Source organism: Psammomys obesus, unplaced genomic scaffold (assembly GCF_907164565.1).
Source record: "Psammomys obesus unplaced genomic scaffold, mPsaObe1.curated_primary_1811, whole genome shotgun sequence".
Lineage (NCBI taxonomy): Eukaryota > Metazoa > Chordata > Mammalia > Rodentia > Muridae > Psammomys > Psammomys obesus.
This window is the reverse complement of record NW_026590542.1, coordinates 423,001-444,086: the sequence shown is the minus strand read 5'-3', so window position 1 is coordinate 444,086 and position 21,086 is coordinate 423,001. Positions and strand designations below refer to the sequence as shown.

The 21,086-nt window shown below is 39.3% G+C and overlaps 1 protein-coding gene and 1 pseudogene across 1 annotated transcript in view; one reads left to right on the top strand and one right to left on the bottom strand.

Annotated features, from left to right (window-relative positions):
* Window positions 1-19,168, bottom strand: part of Rp2 (RP2 activator of ARL3 GTPase) — a 30,115-nt gene extending 10,947 nt beyond the window's left edge. The window contains exons 1-3 of the mRNA XM_055607908.1: window positions 18,903-19,168; window positions 6,141-6,806; window positions 323-437 (exon numbers count right to left, since the gene is read on the bottom strand). Coding sequence (XP_055463883.1) covers window positions 323-437; window positions 6,141-6,806; window positions 18,903-19,001 — 880 coding nt within the window. The 5' untranslated portion in view covers window positions 19,002-19,168. The remainder of the gene's footprint in view (window positions 1-322; window positions 438-6,140; window positions 6,807-18,902) is intronic.
* LOC129677249 (prohibitin 1-like) lies at window positions 5,089-5,882 on the top strand (annotated as a pseudogene).
* Window positions 19,169-21,086: the final 1,918 nt, after the last annotated feature.

Genomic DNA, 21,086 nt, shown 5'->3' with positions numbered 1-21,086 from the left:
TTTATTTATTTATTTATTTATTTATTTATTTATTTATTTATTTATTTTAGAAGTTGAACCTAAGTCCCCAGACACACTAGGCAAGCACACCTTTATCAAGTGTTTTACAACAAAACAAATGTACAATATTAAAATGAAAACTAAAATAATATAGAAATTTGACTGTTTACTCAACACAGAACAAGAAAAATGTGAGTTATAATAGGGCTTCTTAGGTATTGAGAAAAAAACAAAAGAAGAAGGAAAGGGAATATAGAAGCAAAAGAAAATGTTAAGAGAGTAAGAAAATAAACAAAAAGTACCCCGGTCATTTGGAAAATACCTTTGTTCAGAAGAAGTACAAAGTCAGATGCCTTTTCCCTGAAAACCCTTTGAGCATCTTCAGGTTTCATTGACATTTCCTTTGTCTGCACTAGGAAAAAGCCTTTAGCAACCATCTGTGGAGAATAAAATTTTATTTAGATTTTAAAATGAACTTCCAGGATGAAAACAAGATTTTGTTATTTCAGCATTTTTTGTATATAATGCAACATAGCATTCTGATTTTTGCTTTAGTTCTGACTAATTCAGACTGCTGTACTTTCTTTACAAGTACTAAATGGAAGCTTAATATTCAATGAAAAATACCATAGTCCATTACAATCAACATAATTTGTTAAATAGTACCTAATGTTAATCTTAAAGGCCATCATATCAATTTTTATAGTTTAATGATAGACCACACTTATGGGGGCATTTACTTTATACATGAAGTTTTCTGAACTTTATACACACACACACACACACACACATATATATATATAGCCTCTCATGAAATGGGTACTACCACCATCTTCCTTGTAGATATGAGACATAAAATATAAGATATAAGACATGACATGGTTAAGAAACTTGTCCAAAGCCAGGCTTAGTGGCGCATGCCTTTAATCCCAGCACTCAGGAGGCAGAGGCAGAGGCAGGCAGAAAATAGCCATGGAACCAAAATAATCAACAAAAAAGAAAAATCAAATTCACATCAAATGGAAAATTCTGGAACCAATCTGCATTTTACACTTCTCAATTAAAGATAGGAATTAACCGTTGAATTCTGTGGCTGCCTACACAGTGCACTGCCTACGGGAATCATCTTTAACTTATTCCAAAATTACGATCTTAAATGAAGAACATGCTTCCAGCCCATACTACAAACTTTTTAGTTGGGAAGGTACAAGGAACTTCCTCACATTTTAAATATGTAATGATCTCATTTTTTTAAAATAAAGTTTTACAATAAAAAATGTGAAAAAAACAACAAAAAATGTGTAGGTATTTTACTATTCGGCATGCTTTGATACTCTCCATATGTAATTTTCATTTTCAATTTCTCTCTTTTGCACTCTCTTCCTTTTTTTGTGTGAACTAATTAGGTCATTGGACTTACTTACAGAGCATAGATGAGGCGTTACTTACAGGAACACTGGTGACCTCTGAAGAAGTTCATTTTTTAATGATCTATTCCGTGTTTTCAGAACTAGACAGTTGTAATCAAAGCACTTCTAGTTTAGAACACCCCCAAGTCAACATGATTTGGGTCACATTCCTACACCTACCATCCATCAGCTTTCAGCAGCAGCACCAGGACAGCACAACAGCTTTATGTTTTAAGGGTTAACACAAAGGAAGACTATCAGCCTGCATGGATGAGTCATAGCTCTGCTGTTTACCAGTTAGCTGAGTGACCTCTGGCAAGCTACTTACCTTGTCTGTGGTTCAAAGGGTTGTTTTGAACACTGCATTAATTCATGTACATCCCTTTGAACAGTGTCTGACATATAGTAAAATTATATATCTAACACTCTGTAAGAGTAAGCTATTATTATTATTAGTGTGGGATTTTTATTTGGAATTCCAGAAGGATATTTAAAGAACCTAACTCTTCTAAGCAATTTTCTTGCAAAGGCCATTTCACCTATCAGATACCAAAGGTCAAAAGGTTCAGAACATTCATGACTCGAATATTGTGCTGATGGTTTTTTTTTTCTGTAAGCATTTGAATATACCTGTATATCCACTCCTGATGATCTACCAGCCAAATTTAATTTAAATGATTAAATTTTGAAAATTATATGTAGTAAGAATCTCCATACAAAAGAAAATTTCCATGTAACATAATGAAGATACTCACTTCTTAGACATTGAATTTACATGTGACTAGATAGTGCAAAGGCTACAAGCATATTTTTCTACATTTTACAAAACATACAGTACCTTTCTTATCATACTGGCATAAAAAAAGAAAAATACCAACATTTCAAGTCAGACACAATGGCTTAAACCATTGGGACACAGAGGCAAAAGGACTGTTGGAAGTTCAAGACAGCCTAGTCTACACTGTAAGTTTCATGCTAGGTAGGGCTACAGAGCGACCCCGAGTCAAAAAAAAAAAAAAAAAAAGAAGAAAAATCACAGTCTTAAAATCATGCTTTAGCTTCTATAGTTTTAAAACCTATACCTCAAATATATTCTGTAGATTTGAGACATGGATTCTCTACATTACAGATGTATATTTTTGTCAACAAAATCATTCCCTTTGGTACGCTTCAACCTTAAACGCAATCTCTTCAGAAAAACGTACTTATCCACTTCTGGAAGCTTGATTTTTAAGTTTAAACAGATTCTATTGGATAAATTCTGATCAGTCTTCCTACTGGTGCGCCTACCAACAAAGGAACTACTTACTGCTCCTGCCTTAACCTCTCCCTCCTCAAATGCTTTTCGTAAGGAAGCAGTTATGCATGACCTCTTCTCTACTTACTGAACTCACTGAAAGCCATCGCCCATAAGTCTTAGACCTATTGCCAGTCCAGTTCCCATCTTATCCATATTATTAATTTATCCCAGCACTGGGGCAAGAGAAAAAAAAGGAGCCTAGTGTTGATTGGGCTGTTGGTGTGCACTTTCACAATAGGCTCTAAAAACTAAATGTCCTTTCCAACCAATTAAAACTCCAAACAAATTTCCTAGGTAAATCATTAGAAAAGGGAAATCATGAAATTTGCAGGCAAATGGTGGGATCTAGAAAAGATCATTCTGAGTGAAATATCCCAGAAGGAGAAAGACAAACACGGTATATACTCACTTATATAGACCTATAAGATATGATAAACATAATGAAATCTATACACCTAAAAAAGATAATCAAGAGAGCGGACATGGGGTAAGATTATCAATCCTCGTTTAGAAAGACAGATGGGATGCACATTGAACATATGACAGGAGTCTACTGAGCACATCTGAAAGACTCTAACTAGCAGTGTTTTCAAAGCAAAGACTCATGACCAAACCTTTGGCAGAGTACAGGGAATCATAAGAAAGAAGGGGAGTTAGTCTGATGAGGAAAGGATAGGAGCTCCACAAGGACCAAATATATCTGGGCACAGGGTCTTTTCTGAGACTGACATGCAACCAAGGACCATGTATGAATGTAACCTAGAACCTCTGCTCAGATGTAGCCTGTGGTAGCTCAGTAACCAATTGGTTTCCCATAGTGAGGGGAACAAGGACTGTTTCTAACAGGAACTCAATGACTGGCTCTTTGGTCTCCCCACCCCCCAAGGGAGGAGCAGTCCTGTTAGGCCACGGAGGAGGGCTTTATCAGGAGTCCTGAAGATACCTGATAAAACAGGATCAGATGAATGGGGAGGAGGTTCTCCCCAATCAGTGGACTTGGCAAGGGGCACGGTGGAGATGAGGGAGGGAGGGACTGGGAGGGAATGAGGGATCGGGACATGGCTGGGATACAGAGTTAATAAAATGTAACTGATAAGAAAAAAATAAAATTAATAAAAAAAATCATTAGAAAAGGCCATACTTCAATTTGCAGTCCTGCTGTAGTGTGTGTATAAATGGTTTGTGATGAAGAATGGAAATTCTTTGAGGCAGAGAATTGTACTTGTATTCCTTCATTTCCAGTATCAATTATGATCTATTATTATTTTTTAATGTTTTAAATTTATTTTTATTATTAACTACAATTTATCCACTTTGTATCCCAACTAGAGCCCCCTCCCCATCTCCTCCCAATCGAACCCTCCCTCCCTCTTCTCCTATGCCCCTCCCCCAGTCCAATGACTGGTTCTCCTTCCCTTCCATCTGACCCTAGTCTATAAAGTCTCATCAGGACTGGCTTGTCTTCTTCTGTGGACTGGTAAGGCTGCTCCTCCCTCAGGTGGAGGTGATCAAAGAGCCAGCCTCTGAGTTCATGTCAGAGACAGTCCCTGTTCCTATTATTGGGGAATCCTCCTGGACACTGATCTGCCATGGGCTACTTCTGTGCAGGGGTTCTAAGTTATCCTGCATGGTCCTTGGTTGGAGTATCAGTCTCAACAAAGACCCCTGTGCGTAGAGTTTTTGACTCTGTTGCTCTCCTTGTGGAGCTTCTGTCCCCTCCAGGTCTTTCTATCTCCCCCTTTTTTCATATGATTCCCTGCAGTCTGCAAAATGTTTGGCTATGAATCTCAGCATATGGTTTGATACCCTGCTGGGTATCGTCTTTCAAAGGTTCTCTGTGTAGCATCTTTCAGAGGTTCTCTGTGATAGGCTCCTGTCCTGTTCCCTGTTATCGCTCTCTTCTGATGTCCATCTCATTTGCCTTTCTGGATGAGGATTGAGCATCTTACCAGTGTCCTCCTTTTTGATTAGCTTCCTTAGGTGTACAGGTTTTCAACAAGGAGGACCCTGGTATACCTGATCTATTATTTTCAAGTTGCAACTAATGACAGGTTATTTAGACAAAGATGTGGGAAAAATAAAAATAAAATAAAATGATGTGAAAAACAAACATACATCGTAAAATAAATGAGATGTGGTAACAGCATAACCTGCTCGTAACTGGTGCTAATGCTTACTGAATTGAACTAGATTAAAAAGTTTTCTTGAGAAAGGATGTTGAGGCCCAAGCAATCTGCTTCTAAGGCAAACCTTGTGGAGGCAGAGAGTTAGGGGACAAACTTAAGGGTTGCCAATATTTCTAATAATTAATTTGAAAACAACAAAATGATGTGGAGGTCAGAGTGAAAGCAGGTGTGAGTGGATGTAACAGACAGAAATATGGCTGCCAAAGTGTTTGAGTCCATCGGAAAGTTCAACCTGGCTTTATCAGTTTTAGGAGGTGTGGTGAACACCTTATATAATGTGGATGCTTGGCACAGAGCTGTCATCTCTGACTGATTCCGTGGAGTACAGAACATTATGGTGGGGGTCATCACCACAATTCTCATCCCTTGGGTACAGAAACTAATTATCTTTGACTGCCGCTCTTGACCATGGAACATACTGGTCATCACTGGGAGCAAAGACTTGCAGAATGTCAACATTACACTGTGTATCCTCTTCTGGCCAGTGGCCATCCAACTTCCTCGCATCTACACCAGCATCTATGAGGACTATGATGAGCGGGTACTGCCATCTATCACCACAGAGATTCTCATGTTGGTGGTGGCTCAATTCAATGCTAGAGAATTGATTACCCAGTGAAAGCTGATCTCCAGGCAGGTGAGCAATGACCTCACAGAGAGAACAGCCACAGTTGGGCTCATCCTGGATGACCTTCAGCAAGGAGTTCACAGAAGCAGTGGAAGCCAAATAGGTAGTTCAGCAGGAAGTGGAGAGGGTCAGATTTGTGTTGGAAAAGGCTGAGCAGCAGCAGAAGGCAGCCATGATCTCTGCTGAGGGCGACCCCAAGGCAGCTGTGCTGATTGCCAACTCACTGGCCACAGCAGGTGATGGCCCAATTGAGCTGCACAGGCTGGAAGCTGGAGGACATTGCTTACCAGCTCTCCCACTCTCGAAACATCACCTACCTGCCAGTGGGGCAGTCCATGCTCTTCCAGCTTTCGCAGTGAGGCCTCCCTGCTTCACAACCAGGCTAACCAGGCCATGGCCTAGATTGTTCTGCCCCACCCCAGAAATCACTGTGAAATTTCACGAATGGCTTAAAGTGAGGGAAATGAAAGTAAAATCACTTCAGATCTCTAATTATAAGAAAGAAAGAAAGAAAGAAAGAAAGAAAGAAAGAAAGAAAGAAAGAAAGAAAGAAAGACAAAAATTCTCCAAAGTAGCATGGTCCTATCTATGTCTATTTCTTTCCTCTTTCTCCTTACCTCATCAATTAGTTTCCTTGCATTTGCAGTTGTATAATCATCAGCAAATAACACCACAAGACATGACTCATCACTGTTCTTCTGTCTTTGGCCCCAGGATATGGGAACAATGCTTCTATTGGCTTCTGTGGAAATTCGTACAGCTTTGAATTCTTCCGTAGATGGAATAGGAACATAGTCTTGAACCATGGCATTTTCTGGAAGAATGCTCCAGTTGAGCTCTCCTGACACAGGTGTAAAATCATGAACATGACTCCATATGTTATTGAAGATACTAAGCCCTGCATCTTTGAATTGGGCTGCTAATTCAGGGTAGTACCACTGAAAACAGCCAACCTTAATGTTTGTAGAAGATTCAATAATGGGTTGAGTGGCACAGCACAGAAAGACTTCCAACTTTCTACAGTCCCTCACACGAAATTGTTGGCAAGCCAACATGCACTTGCAATCTCTACAATTTCGGAAAAACACGCTGCCTTTCACTGGTCCCAAAAATATTACACAGTTAGTGCAGTCATCAATGGTAATAGTAGCTGAGTGATCAAAAATATAAATGTTACAGTTCTCACAGTCTTGAATGACAAATTGTTGCCCTGCTACTTTTCCAGGTAAGCAACCTACTGTTTCATCCTTCAGTCCGCTGAACATGTAATCTTTTGGGTCAACCTGCAGAGACAAAGCACATCATTTGATAACATTATTCACCAAAATGAAGTAAGTGCCTATGGGATGCCAGGCCTAGCTGTTAATGGTAAAACTTAAGTTCCCCAGTCTCACTGACTCTGCAGTAAATTAGAAAATGAATAGGAGACTTTTATTTGTTTGTTTTCAGTAAATAAAAAGAATAAGGGAAGAAAGGGAAAAGGAAACCAGAGCTCAAGGACACATTCACCAAGTGCTATGTGTACACACTGCTTGGATCCTGTTTCAAACATTTTAACTGTAAATATGCTTTTTTTTTTGAGGCAACTAGGGATATTCACACACATACACAAAGCCTGTTATATAACCTTAAGTGCATTTTGCCTTTTTGCTACATGTGATAACAGCACTATGGTTACAAGAGGGGTGAACTTACCAATTTTAAATAATATAAAGTTTATAACTTTGGTTAATATATATCTACGTCCCAGGAAATGGAACCACTCTTTCTGCTAAAAATTTCATTCCTGGGTATGCAAACCTAAAAGGAAGGTTTTGTGAGAGTATGATTTGGGTCTTCCTGTGAGTTAACCCAAGTGATATATGATCATTGCTACTATCAACAGTCTTTCAGACTATTTGTAATATGTATAGCCACAAAAATAATATGGAGGGCAAGGGTCAAGGACATGTTTTTAAAAACAATTATTCTAACGGAAGCAAGATCTGTAAGCCAGGCATAGTGTTCACACTTGTAATCCCAGCACTCAGGAAGCTGAGGAAGGAAGATAACTAGGCAGGAGTTCAAGTCCAGTCAGGGCTACAGAGCAAGAGTCTGTTTCAAAACAACTATAAAAAACATGGCTAGGAAATTGAAGCTTGTATCTTCTGCATCTATCCTAACCAGAACATATTATTTCAAGCTAGAATGTAGCACAATATTAAAATGTATGTGTAGAATGTACACAGCCTTGGATCCATCCCTGTTAATGAAAATTAAACATTAAAAATATGCATACATACTATTTCAGGTTTCTCTTGATTTGCTTTTCCTGGTGCTTCAATTTTAAAACTTCCATTTCCTTTAAAAAAATCTTAAATTGAATATATTTCTTTATCCTACTACAAAATGATATTTGGGTCTAAAATTCCAAATCCTAACTGAGATTTCCATACACCAGGTTATGCCTAAATCTCATGGACCCTAAAGACCACCAAGGAGCAGATTCTGATGCAGATGCAGTAGAGCCTTTATTACAAGCTCGAGCTTGGGCCCACACTATCACTGATGAAGCAGTTCTCAAGTATAGAGTCCTGGTCTCAGGGAGAGAGGGCTTTTTATGGGTGTTACAGCAAAGTCCGGGAAATTACAGCTTGGCAGATCTATGATTGATTGACATTTAGCAAATATCAGGTGTCCAGAGGGCCAAATCATAATTGTTTGTCTGGAGGAAACTGCCTGGAGGAACATATCATAATTGTTTTACTCAACCTATTATAAAGAATATCTCCATCCCTGATCTCAAGCTGTACTATAGAGCAACAATACTAAAAACTGCATGGTACTGGCATAGAAACAGACTGGTGGATCAATGGAATCAAATAGAAGACCATCACATAAATCTACACACTTATGGACACCTGATAGTTTACAAAGATGCCAAAACCCTTCAATGGAAGAAAGACAGCATCTTCAACAAATGGTGCTGGTCTAACTAGATGTCTACATGTAGAAAAATGCAAATTGATTCATACTTATCACCCTGCACAAAACTAAAGTCCAAATGGATCAAAGACCTCAACATAAAACCAGACACATTAAATCAGTTAGAAGAAAAAGTAGGGAAGAACCTAGAACTCATTGGCACAGGAGACTACTTCCTGAACAGAACACCAACAGCACAGGCTCTAAGAGCAACAATAAATAAATGCGACCTCATGAAACTGAAAAGCTTCTGTAAAGCAAAGGACACTGTCGTCAGAACAAAACAACTGCCCACAGATTTGGAAAGGCTCTTCACCAACCCTATATCTGACAGAAGACTAATATCCAGTATATATAAAGAACTCAAGAAGTTAAATAGCAACAAATCAAGTAAGACAATAAAAAAATGGAGTACAGAACTAAACAGAGAATTCTCAATAGAGGAATATCGAATGACAGAGAAACACTTAAAGAACTCTTCAACTTCCTTAGTCATGAGGGAAATGCAAATCAAAACGACCCTAAGATTTCACCTTACACCCATCAGAATGGCTAAGAACAAAAACTTAAGTTACAACACATGCTGGAGAGGTTGTGGAGAAAGGGGAACCCTCCTCCACTGCTGGTGGGAATGTAAACTTGTACAACCACTCTGGAAAGCAATCTGGCGCTTCCTCAGACAAGTAGGAATAGTGATTCCTCAAGATCCACCTATACCACTCCTAGGCATATACCCAAAAGAGGCTCAAGTACACAATAAAGACCTTTGCTCAACCATGTTTGTAGCAGCCTTATTTGTAATAGCCAGAAGCTGGAAACAGCCCAGAAGCCCCCCAGTGGAGGAATAGATACAGAAATTGTTGTACATCGTACACAATGGAATATTACTCAGCAATAAAAAACAAGGAAATCATGAAATTTGCAGGTAAATGGTGGGATCTGGAAAAGATCATCCTGAGTGAGCTATCCCAGAAGCAGAAAGATGCACACGGTATATACTCACTCATATAGACATATAATATAGGATAAACCTACTAAAATCTGTACACCTAAAGAAACTAATCAAGAAGGAGGACTCTTGCTAAAATGCTCAATCCCTATCCAGAAAGGCAAAGAGGCTGGACATCAGAAGAAGGAGAAAAGAGGGAACAAGTCAGAAGCCTGACACGGAGGACCTCTGAAAAGCTCTGCCCTGCAGACTATCAATGTAGATGCTGAGACTTATGGGCAACCTTTGGGTAGAGTGCAGGGAATCTTAGGAAAGAAGTGGGAAACAGTAAGATCTGGAGAGGACAGGAACTCCACAAGGAGAGCAACAGAACCAAAAAATCTGAGCACAGGGGTCTTTGCTGAGACTCATACTCCAACCAAGGACCACTCATGGAGATAACCTATGACCCCTGCACAGATGTAGCCCATGGCAGTTCAGCGTCCAAGTGGGTTCCATAGTAATGGGAACAGGGACTGTCTCTGACATGAACTGATTGGCCTGTTCTTTAATTACCTCCCCCTGAGGGGGAAGCAGCATTACCAGGCCACAGAAGAAGACACTGCAGCCACTCCTGATGAGACCTAATTGTCTAGGATCAGAAGGAAGGAAAAGAAGTCCTCCCCTATCAGTGAACTTGGGGAGGGGCATGCATGCAGAGGGTGGAGGAAGGGAGGGACTGGGATAGGAGGAAGGAGGGAGCCACAGGGGGGATACAAAGTGAATAAAGTGTAATTAATAAAGAATTAAAAATAAATAAATAAATAATGAAAATTTAAAAAACAAAACAAAAGAATACCTGGGTAAACTCCAGATATTCACTGATTAGCCTTTGCTAGGGATGATGTTCAAAGCACATTTTTGTGGGTGTTTCTCCCTTTTGAAACTGGAGTTCATGCCCAGGTCATTTACTCTTAAGACAGAGTTCTTTTTCAGAAATGGGGTTACACAGGTCCCACAATCACATATAATGGAAGAACCTAGACACAAAAGCCCTGATATGTTGGTCATTACATTTACAAATTTTAATCAGATATTGACTGGGCTATTCATCCAATGTTATTTTTCAAAATTTGCCATTATATTAGATATTATAAACTATGCCTCACACAATCTTTTAAATAGTAATGTCTATAACACATAACTTTAAAAAAATTTTAACTGCTATCAAAATATAGTCAGAGGCTAGAAAATGTAACTCAGTGATGGACTGTGTTCAGAGTCTGATCTTCAGCACATATCCTCAACACACACACACATACACACTCTCTCTCTCTCTCTCTCTCTCACACACACACACACACACATACACACATACTCTCTCACACACATAGATATACATACACACATACTCACACCCACACACCCACACATACACAGAGTTAATAAAAGGCTAGTCTGACATTTAAAAAAGATGAAATGTATTACCTTTTAATCTATTTGAAACTATTTTAACTGTATAGAGATAAACATTTACGTGCAAACCTATACACTAGAAACAAATTCCTATACATAAACCACGTTTGTTTATTTACAAAGTGACACATAAGCATGATAATCATTATTAAACTAGTTAAAAGTGACTTCCATTATACATATTGTATTTATCCAGTTTTACATAATGTCCTAGGATGAGCATTGGTCTACAGAATAAGGCAATAAGAGGTACTTATTTTCTAGCCTCGATTTTGTCACCTATGACAAAGGAGCCACGTGATCTTGAAAAAGCGATTTTAGCTTTCTGGATCTTCAATCACTCAACCAACATCTGAATACCCAAAATGAACCAGACACTATTTTAGGCAGTAAAAGGGAAATAATATAGACCTAAATAGAATATTTAAACAACCTACCATGTAGTGAAAGGTGCTGTAGAAATACAGAGGAGGGACACACAGAGGACAACACAAGACTTACTGTACAAAGTGAGGACAAATAAGCTCACTGGAAAGATTGGGAAAGAAAGACCACACCCGATAAAGGTAATATATTGAACAAGGTAAAATTCTTCAGTTATTAGAAAGAAAATGGAAAGGGGCCTGAAAAGATGCCACAGAGTCAAACCTGCTTAGGCATACACAAAGGGGAGAGTCATAAAAATCAGTATTTGCCAGTGTTATAAGGTATTAAGTTTAGGGGTGGTTTAGTTCATATCAATGGATAACTAAATTACCTCACATACTTAGAATATTATGAAAATAGCATCTAGCTTCCTACCCACTACAGATATTTCTTTCTAATAGGTCACCCATCCAACCTCAGCCGGTTCTAACATAGACGTTGTTTCCCTACAGAGTCAGCCTTTCTACTGATAAACAATTCTGGGAACTATGATCTCCTATAAGTTGTGCTCGAAGTGTGTCTCTGGAGATAACAATTACTGCCTAATGTTTCTTCTTCAGGGCAGGCCTTCGCCTTGCTAAATTGTGAAGAACTTATTAGTAGTAGCCACTTTATAGAAACCTGAAAGGCACAAATTGACTGGTTTACCCAAAGTTGCAGGGTAGACAGCCGAATTTCTGGTCTAATACTGATTTAATTAAGTGCTATTTCTGAACCAACAGCACAGGCTCTAAGAGCAACAATCAATAAATGGGACCTCATGAAACTGAAAAGCTTCTGTAAAGCAAAGGACACTGTCATCAAAACAAAGCGACTGCCTACAGATTGGGAAAGAATCTTCACCAACCCTTTATCTGACAGAGGACTCATATCCAGTATATATAAAGAACTAAAGAAGCTGAAAAACAGCAAACCAAGTAATCCAATTAAAAAATGGGGAACAGAGCTAAACAGAGAATTCTCTGTAGAGGAATATAGAAAGGCAGAGAAACATTTAAAGAAATGCTCAACCTCATTAGCCATTAGGGAAATGCAAATCAAAACAACCCTGAGATTTCACCTTACACCCATCAGAATGGCCAAGATCAAAAACTCAAGTGACAACACATGTTGGAGAGGTTGTGGAGAAAGGGGAACCCTCCTCCACTGCTGGTGGGAATGTAAACTTGTACAACCACTCTGGAAAGTAATCTGGCGTTTTCTCAGACAACTAGAAATAGCGCTTCCTCAAGATCCAATTATACCACTCCTAGGCATATATCCAAAAGAGGCTCAAGTACACAAAAAGGACATTTGCTCAACCATGTTTGTAGCAGCTTTATTTGTAATAGCCAGAAGCTGGAAACAGCCCCTCAACTGAAGAATGGATGCAGAAATTGTGGTACATCTATACAATGTAGTATTACTCAGCAATGAAAAATAAGGAAATCATGAAATTTACAGGTAAATGGTGGAACCTGGAAAGGATCATCCTGAGTGAGTTGTCCCGGAAGCAAAAAGACACACACGGTATATACTCACTCATATAAACATACAACATAGGATAAACCCACTAAAATCTGTACATCTAAACAAACTAAGCAAAAGAGAGGAGCCTAACTAAAATGCTCAATCCCCATTCTGAAAGGCAAAGAGGATGGACATCAGAAGAAGAAGAAAACAGGAAACAACCTAGGAACCTGCTACAGAGAGCCTCTGAAAGCCTCTGCCCTGCAGACTATCAAAGCAGATGTTGAGCCTGATGTCCAACTGTCGGGCAGAGTGAATAGAATTTTATGTAAGAAGTGGGAAATAGCAAGAGCTGGAGAGGACAGGAACTCCACAAGGAGAACAACAGAACAAGAAAATTCAAACACAGGGAACTTCCCAGAGACTCATACTCCAACCAAGGACTATTCATGGAGATAACCTAGAACCCCTGCACAGATGTAGCCCATGGCAGTTCAGTGTCCAAGTGGGTTACATAGTAGTGGGAAGAGGGACTGCCTCTGACATAATCTGATTGGCCTGCTCTTTGATCACCTCCCCCTGAGGGGGGAGCAGCCTTACCAGGCCACAGAAGATGACAATGCAGCCACTTCTGATGAGAACTGATAGTCTAAGATCAGAAAGAAGGAGAGGAGAACCTCCCCTATCAGTGGACTTTGGGAGGGGCATGCATGCAGAAAGGGGAGGGAGGGTGGGATCAGGATGGGAGGAGGGAGGGGCTTATGGGGGGATACAAAATGAATAAAGTATAATTAATAATAATAAAAAATAATAATAAAAAAATAAAAAAATTCCCCCCCCCCAAAAAAAGTGTTATTTCTGATACTCTTGAGACAAATGTTGCAGATACAAGTGTGTTCTTCAGACTCAAATCACAATTTTCATACTTAGGCTATCATTTAGAGAAATAATTCTTTTTTTTTTTTCTAAGAAGTCAAGATCTCAGTCTCACAATGACCACACTCCCACAGAGCAGACTGAAATCCAGAAGGCTGTCACTGAACTCAAAAGGACCAACTCTGTCCCAGCCCCCCAAGTTGCTAGAATTATAGGCATGCACCACCTTGCCCAGGTAAGAGAACTAGTTCTTATTTCTATTATTTAGGAGTATTAACATAGATAACTGGAAATTAAAAACTACCTTTCTGTGCCATTCATCCTCATGCTATTTTTTGCTTCATTATTTCCTGTTTTCATTCCAAAGGACCAGTAAGCTCTTGGAGATTAAGAATGGTAATTTTAGTACATGTATGCCTGTCTTTCTGTTTCTGGATTACCTCACTCAGTATTATGTGTCTAGTTCCATCCATTTACCTGCAAATTTCATGATTTCCTTGTTTTTAATAGCTGAGTACTATTCAATTGTGTAAATGTACCACAGTTTCTTTTTCCATTCTTTGGTTGAGGTACATTAAGTTGTTTCCAGATTCTGGCTATTACAAATAAAGCTGCTATGAACATACTTGAGCAAATGTCCTTATTGAATGGTGGGGCATCCTTTGGGTATATGCCTAGGAGTGGTATAACTGGATCTTGAGGTAGTGCTATTTATTCCCAATTTTCTGAGAAAGCGCCAGATTGATTTCCAAAGTGGTTGTACAAGTTTGCATTCCCACCAGCAATGGAGGAGGATTCCCCTTTCTCCACAGCCTCTCCAGTATGTGTTGTTTCATAAGGTTTTGATCTTAGTTATTCTGATAGGGATAAGATGGAACCTCAGAGTTGTTTTGATTTGCATTTCCATGATGACTAAAGATGAACATTTCTTTTAGTATTTCTGTGCCATCCTATATTCCTCTGTTGAGAAATCTCTGCTTAGCTCTGTACCCCATTTTTTAAAATTTTTTTATTAATTACACTTTATTCATTTTGTATCCCCCCATAAGACCCTCCCTCCTCCCATCCCGATCCCACCCTCCCTCCCCTTTCTGCATGCATGCCACTCCCCAAGTCCACTGATAGGGGAGGTTCTCCTCTCCTTTCTGATCTTAGTCTATCAGTTCTCATCAAAAGTGGCTGCATTGTCCTCTACGGTGGCCTGGTAAGGCTGCTCCCCCTTCAGGGGGAGGTGATCAAAGAGCAGGCCAATCAGATTATGTCAGAGGCAGTCCCTCTTCCCATTATTATGTAACCCACTTGGACACTGAACTACCATGGGCTACATCTGTGCAGGGGTTCTAGGTTATCTCCATGAATAGTCCTTGGTTGGAGTATGAGTCTCTGGGAAGTTCCCTGTGTTCAAATTTTCTTGTTCTGTTGCTCTCCTTGTGGAGACCTAGGCAGGGAGTCTTATGGAGGAAGAGAGGAGTGGGATTAGAGGGACATAGAAGGGACAAGAGCCTCACAAGGAAACCATTAAAACTAAAAGATCTGAGCCCATGGGGTCCTGTAGAGACTGATGCACCAACAGAAGACCATGCATGGAGAAGACCTAGACGCCCTGCTCAGATGTGGCCAATTGGCAGCTCAGTCTCCATGTGGCTCTCTGAGGGAAGAGATCAGGGTTGCCTTTATCATTAACTCAGTTGACTGTTCTCTGACCCCTCGCCCCGATGATGCAACCTTGCCAGGCTATGGAGGAAGAAGATCCAAGCAGTCCTGATGAGACTTAATAAGCTATGGGCAGATGGCAATAGTGGAGAACTCACCTTTTCAGTGGACTAGGGGAAGGGATGAGGGGAAGAGTGAGGGAGGGCAGGATTGGAGTGCTTGAGGGAAGGGGCTTCAATCAGGATATATAATGAATAAATTGTGGAGAAAAAAATACTAAAAAAGTAATAATTTTGGTTTTTCCTTTGTGTTTGAATACATATACATTGAATAATTTGCTTAACTACTGAATACAGCACACAAATAATGGGAAAAAGCATTTCTTTCAAAATTATTTAAACAGAGCTATTGCAATCCAAAAATATTTCATCATGTCAGTGTAGTGAGGTTTTTTTTTTTTTTTCTTTTCTTTTTCAAAGTCAGCAGCAGTGGAAAACAAATTTCTTCCACTGTTGACTGCAGTATGTAAGTTGCCATGACACTATTTTGTCCTCAAACATTCTTTCTAATTGAGACAATTTATCCCTGTTTCAGTCCCTTAAGGCTGAGCTAATTGCCCAATGCAAAATCCAAAACCCATGGGGTACCGGAAAACTCTGATTATACAACCTAACAAAATTTTAACCACCACTTTTCCAATGGTAAGAAAATTATAGGCAACTCATTAAAAAAAAAAAAAAGTCTTACAGGTTGAGTAATGGTTTGATCTAAACACAGACATATTTCATTATATTATGAAAAGACAAAGTATGTCTGGTACTAAATGTTCAATGTATCTCAGTTATTTCTGTAGGTTGTGTATTTACAGTCAATTCCTTAGTGAAAACCTAAAAGTTTCAAGAGATAGTAAGACCAGGTTCAGTAAAAGTACTACTGAAGGGCTGGGGGTACAGATCAGTGATAGAGTACCTGCCTAGCATCCTGTGTTCTATTCCCAGTGCCACAAGAGATATTTTAACTTTTATTATATACATGCCCAGAAGCATGAGTTTATTTTACAATCCAATAACAGCTCTTATATCTCTACAACTACAGTACTTAGTAATGTTCTCAAAAGTTCCTTTATTGTTGTTATATCTATGTGTGTAAATATGCAAAAATATATAAATACAACCTGCTGATTGTTTTTACTGATGATTTTTTATACCAAAACATTAATAAGAGACATACTATAAAGTTTTTTTGTTTGTTTGTTTGGTCAAAAGTGTTGTATTAAGAAATAGTTAACTGTTCATGACAACCATTTAAAAAAAAAAGCTCTCTCATTATTTTTGGGAAGCCAACATAATTGATGTCTATCAAAGTCTTTTACTAAGCAACTATACTGAGCAGAAATGAAGAACTATGTAGAAAGAGGAACTATTGTGACATGTATGCCTAAGTAAGTATATTTTGTGCAAGATTAGGGGACTCTTTAAGACCTTTTGGGGTTCTAGATATATATAAGATAAAATGGTTTCAGAGCTGAAAACTTTGTGCTGGATAAAAATATGTAAAAAATAAAAATAAAAATTTAAATGTTCTTATTTACACCAGGAAGTTTAATGCATGCTCACATGGTAGGGGAAGGGACACCTAGATGCTTGTATTCCACTATGCTATTTTTTTTCAGTACTTTTACTTAGGTAAAGAGCACAAGAAATCACAGAACATATTGAAGATCACAACTATCAGGATGTGATAGTATAAGCCCATAATCTCAGTACTCAGTAAGCTGAAGCAGGTGGATTGCCAGAAGCTCAAGGCCAGCCTGGGCTTCATAATGTGTAACAAGCTAGCCAGAAGTACATAACAAAACATTGTCTCTAACCAGAGTTGGTGATGCATGCTTGCAATTCTGGTACTCAGGAGATGGAGGCAGGGGTATCAAACAGATGTTTAGGGCTAGCAAGAGTTACATGAGACTTTGTCTCAAAATATAATAATAAAAAAAATCTTGTTGCAAAAATAACCTAACAAAATATAGCAATAAGAACAGATGATCCCAAGTAGTGAGAATGTTATTATTAAAAGTTAGCTGAAAGACAATTATTATGAAACAGTGAGCCACAGTCAACCAAGACTACTGCAAAATAATTGCATACTTTTAGTTTTAGCATGTGACTTTAAAACAAAAAGCTAAAAGCAAAACAAAAACAAATAAACAAATACTCTCTCTAGAGCAGGAAGTTCAAATTTAAAAAGCACTGTTTAGCTAGAGATGCCACTCAGTAGTAGAATGCTTGCCTAACATGGTTCAATCCCCAGCACTGGAAAGAAAAAAAAAAATTAAGCAGCACTATTAGAAAAGGCACACATACAGGCAGAACACTGTATAAATAAACAAACAAATAAATAAATCTTGAAATCCTAAGGCTGTCAAAAATGAATATTTCAAAATCCACCCACCAAACTGCAACAATCTTCTTATAAAATAGAAATAAGATCACTTTCCTACATGACAAAATACTGCTAGAAGAGGAACAAAAGGCCACATGGCCCAAGAAGGGTTTCAGAGTCAAAAGCAAAAAGCTGAGTCTGAGAATTCCATCAAAATCTTCTATTTTTTAAAAGTCAATACTTTGAGAATCTCAGTTATATGAATGTCTAAATTCTGCTGGGGATTTGAAATGATGCAGGATGATTCATTATACCAAAATGTTAATAAGAGACATACTATAAAGTGTTTTGTTTTTGTTTTTTGTTCAAAAGTGTTGCATTTAGCAATAGTTAACTGTTCATGACAACCATTTAAAAAAGAAGCTCTCTTATTTTGTTTTGGAAACCAACATAACTGATATCTATCAAAGTCTTTTACTAAGCAACTGTACTGAGCAGAAATGAAGAACTATGTAGAAAGAGGAACTATTGTGAAATGTATGCCTAAATAAGTGTGTTTTGTGCAAGATTAGGGGACTTTTAAAACCCATTTGGGGTTCTAGATCTATATAAGATAAAAATAAGGGCGTTTTCATTCATATAAAGAAACTACTTCCTGGTTTGTGTTGAGTACTTTCACCTTACACAATACAGTCCAAGACTGCCTCAATGTTTATTATTCCTTTCCGGTAAATGAAAGAGGAAGAGTAAAGGTGGACATGAAACAGCACATTCAGTAACTGTGTTAACACCAAGAGGCACCAAAAGCGATTTGCCGAGGAGGGCAGACAAAAGAGTAACAGCTTGAAAACACAAGCAGCAGAAAAGTCAATCTTGTGTGTGTAATTCGACCACTGGACCAAACCCCTTTGGCCACTGCTGGTAAAAAGAGCTGATTGGAGATCCAGCACCCTCCTGGCTCCTTCCCTTCCTGGAGTCCGTCCTGGGATGGGGAGTCGCAGAGCCTAGGGAGAGGCCCTGGGGGTCTAGTTAGGTTGACCATCAACTCTAAGCCTCTTTTGAGCCCTTCCCCTCCCGCCCTACAAGTCCTGCGACTTCAGCTGCCTGTGAGGGCGAGAGAAAAGCAAGTGTGGGCCGCCCGCCAAGCTTCCCCGCTGTCTTCCGCTCCTTCAAGACCCCCAAGAGGCAGCCAGGAGGACACAGAGCAGGGGAGCCCCCAAAACATCACCTTCTCCCGCTGGTCCCAGCTGTACAGCTTGGGCTGCTCCTCTTCTCCCTCTGCCCGCGACTCCTCACTCTTCCGCCTCTTAGAGAAGCAGCAGCCCATGGCTCCTGCCTAAGGCTAATGGACCCCGCTTGCTTGGACACTTCACAGAGGATGATGAGAACCCAGGGCGACTCGGCCAGCAGCTCTTCGGACACCGCTCAGGAGAGCGGCCCAGCTGCCTGCAAGCATCTGCAACCCACCAGGCCCAACACCCTTCTCCTTTTTTCCACCCCTCGGTCTCCGTGACAACCATAGTAACCAATAAACAGTCAGCAGCCACTGAGCCAATCAGAGCCCCACAAGCTGCTCTGCGCTTATGAAGTTCAGGCTCATTTACCAATCAGAGAGAGCGGTGCTCTCACAGAGCGTTCCGCCCACCAGCCCCTCCTCTCCAGGGACTCGGCTGGGCAAGCTAGCTGGTCTTTGACAGGGCTGAGTCCCTTTCTCCACCCTGGCGCTCAAGTTTCCCAAGTTTCCAAAATCTTAGCTCTGGAGTGCATGCCATTGTAGAATAGTAAATTTGTTTTATGACATAAGTAGCGAAGGAAAAAGAATTCTTGCTGACACCGTAAGACAAATTTATGTCCTTCACTACTCCCCTCAATACCCTTTTCATGGGCCCCAAAGACTTCTTGTCAACTTGTGGATATCTGTTATCTACGGCAATCAGGAGAAGGCTCAAATCTCCTGCTTAATGATAGTTGTAAGCCATTAAGTAGGTGCTGGGGACCAAACCCGGGTCCTCTACAAGAGGAGCAAGTGCTCATAAACACTTAGCCATCTCCCCAACCTGTTGAGGGCTTTCTAAAAACTTCCACTTATCGACTCAAAAAAACAAGTATCTAGTAAAATAATCGAGAATTGTATCCTTACTATAGCAGTAAGGAATTGAATTTGAGAGCAAAAGGATACTATAAAGGGGCATGCACCTTTGAATCTCTCAGACTAGGTGCTCAATAAAATCAAATGATTGTATGCATCTAATGACAAAAGAACATACAACGTTTCCCATCTCTTCCCAAAGAAAGTGACCCAATTGCGGAAGTGAGGGGTTTTAGGAACTCAAGCAGTGCAAAGCCTAATAAAAGATATAAACCCTGCCATACAAACAATCTGTTCAAAACAAATGGTACAAAGTTTGCCCCAATATACACAATTATTAATGTTTGTTGTATTTGGTGGACTTTGAGTGTAATACCCACGTATTGTTTTCATAATAGGTAAGTTGATTTCTCTAAGATACAGTATTAAAACATCATGATAGGACATCAAATGTACATCAGTTCAGTTTCAAATTTGTTTACTTTTTTACTTGACCATACCCATCACATTTAATTCAGATTCCAGATGAGCCTCTGACTTAATTTGGGCATTAAGGTTGTTCCTTCTTTCACTTCCTGTCCTTTTTGCACAATCAGGAAGAAATGTACAGTGCTTAAGAATTATAAATGACTGAAAATTTAAGTTCCACATCGTGGACAATAGAAACTGCCCATTATACCCTTTTTCTTCAGTTAGATCAAAGTTCTCTGTAGGGGTAGTTTTGTGTTAGAGCATTACTGCTAATTTATACTCATAGACCAGCAAAATTTTGATAACTGAAGAATATAGAGTAAGAAGCAGAGATCCAGGGGTGAATCTGTGGCTACAATGAGAGTAACTGAGCAGGAACTAAAAACATCCAGATCCTATGGTGTCTGGAGCCTTTTCCAATCTTTATCTTGTTCATCCCAAATTTGTCATTGATAAAAAAAAAAAATAGAAATGCATCTGCCTTGACCTGCTGGTGTCTTTGGGAGCTCTTTTCTTCAGGGATAATGTTCTACATGAAGACACAACTCAATGAGACTAATTTTAGAGAAATAATTTCTAAAACCTATTGCTTTGAAAGATGTGCTCATGAGAAACTCAAACTTAGAACAAAACCTAAACCAACCTGTAATTTTTTTCCAAAAACCCTCAAGTAAACTGAAGGCAAAGACAATCCTCTGTGAACTCTCATCCCACTGTCAGTCTAATCCCACATCAATTAAACAAAAATTACATTGAAATTTACAAGTTGTAGCTGGGTGTGGTGATATATTCCCAGTATTTGAGAGATAGAAGCAGGAGGGTGTTCAAGACCAGCCTGGGCTATTTGAGACA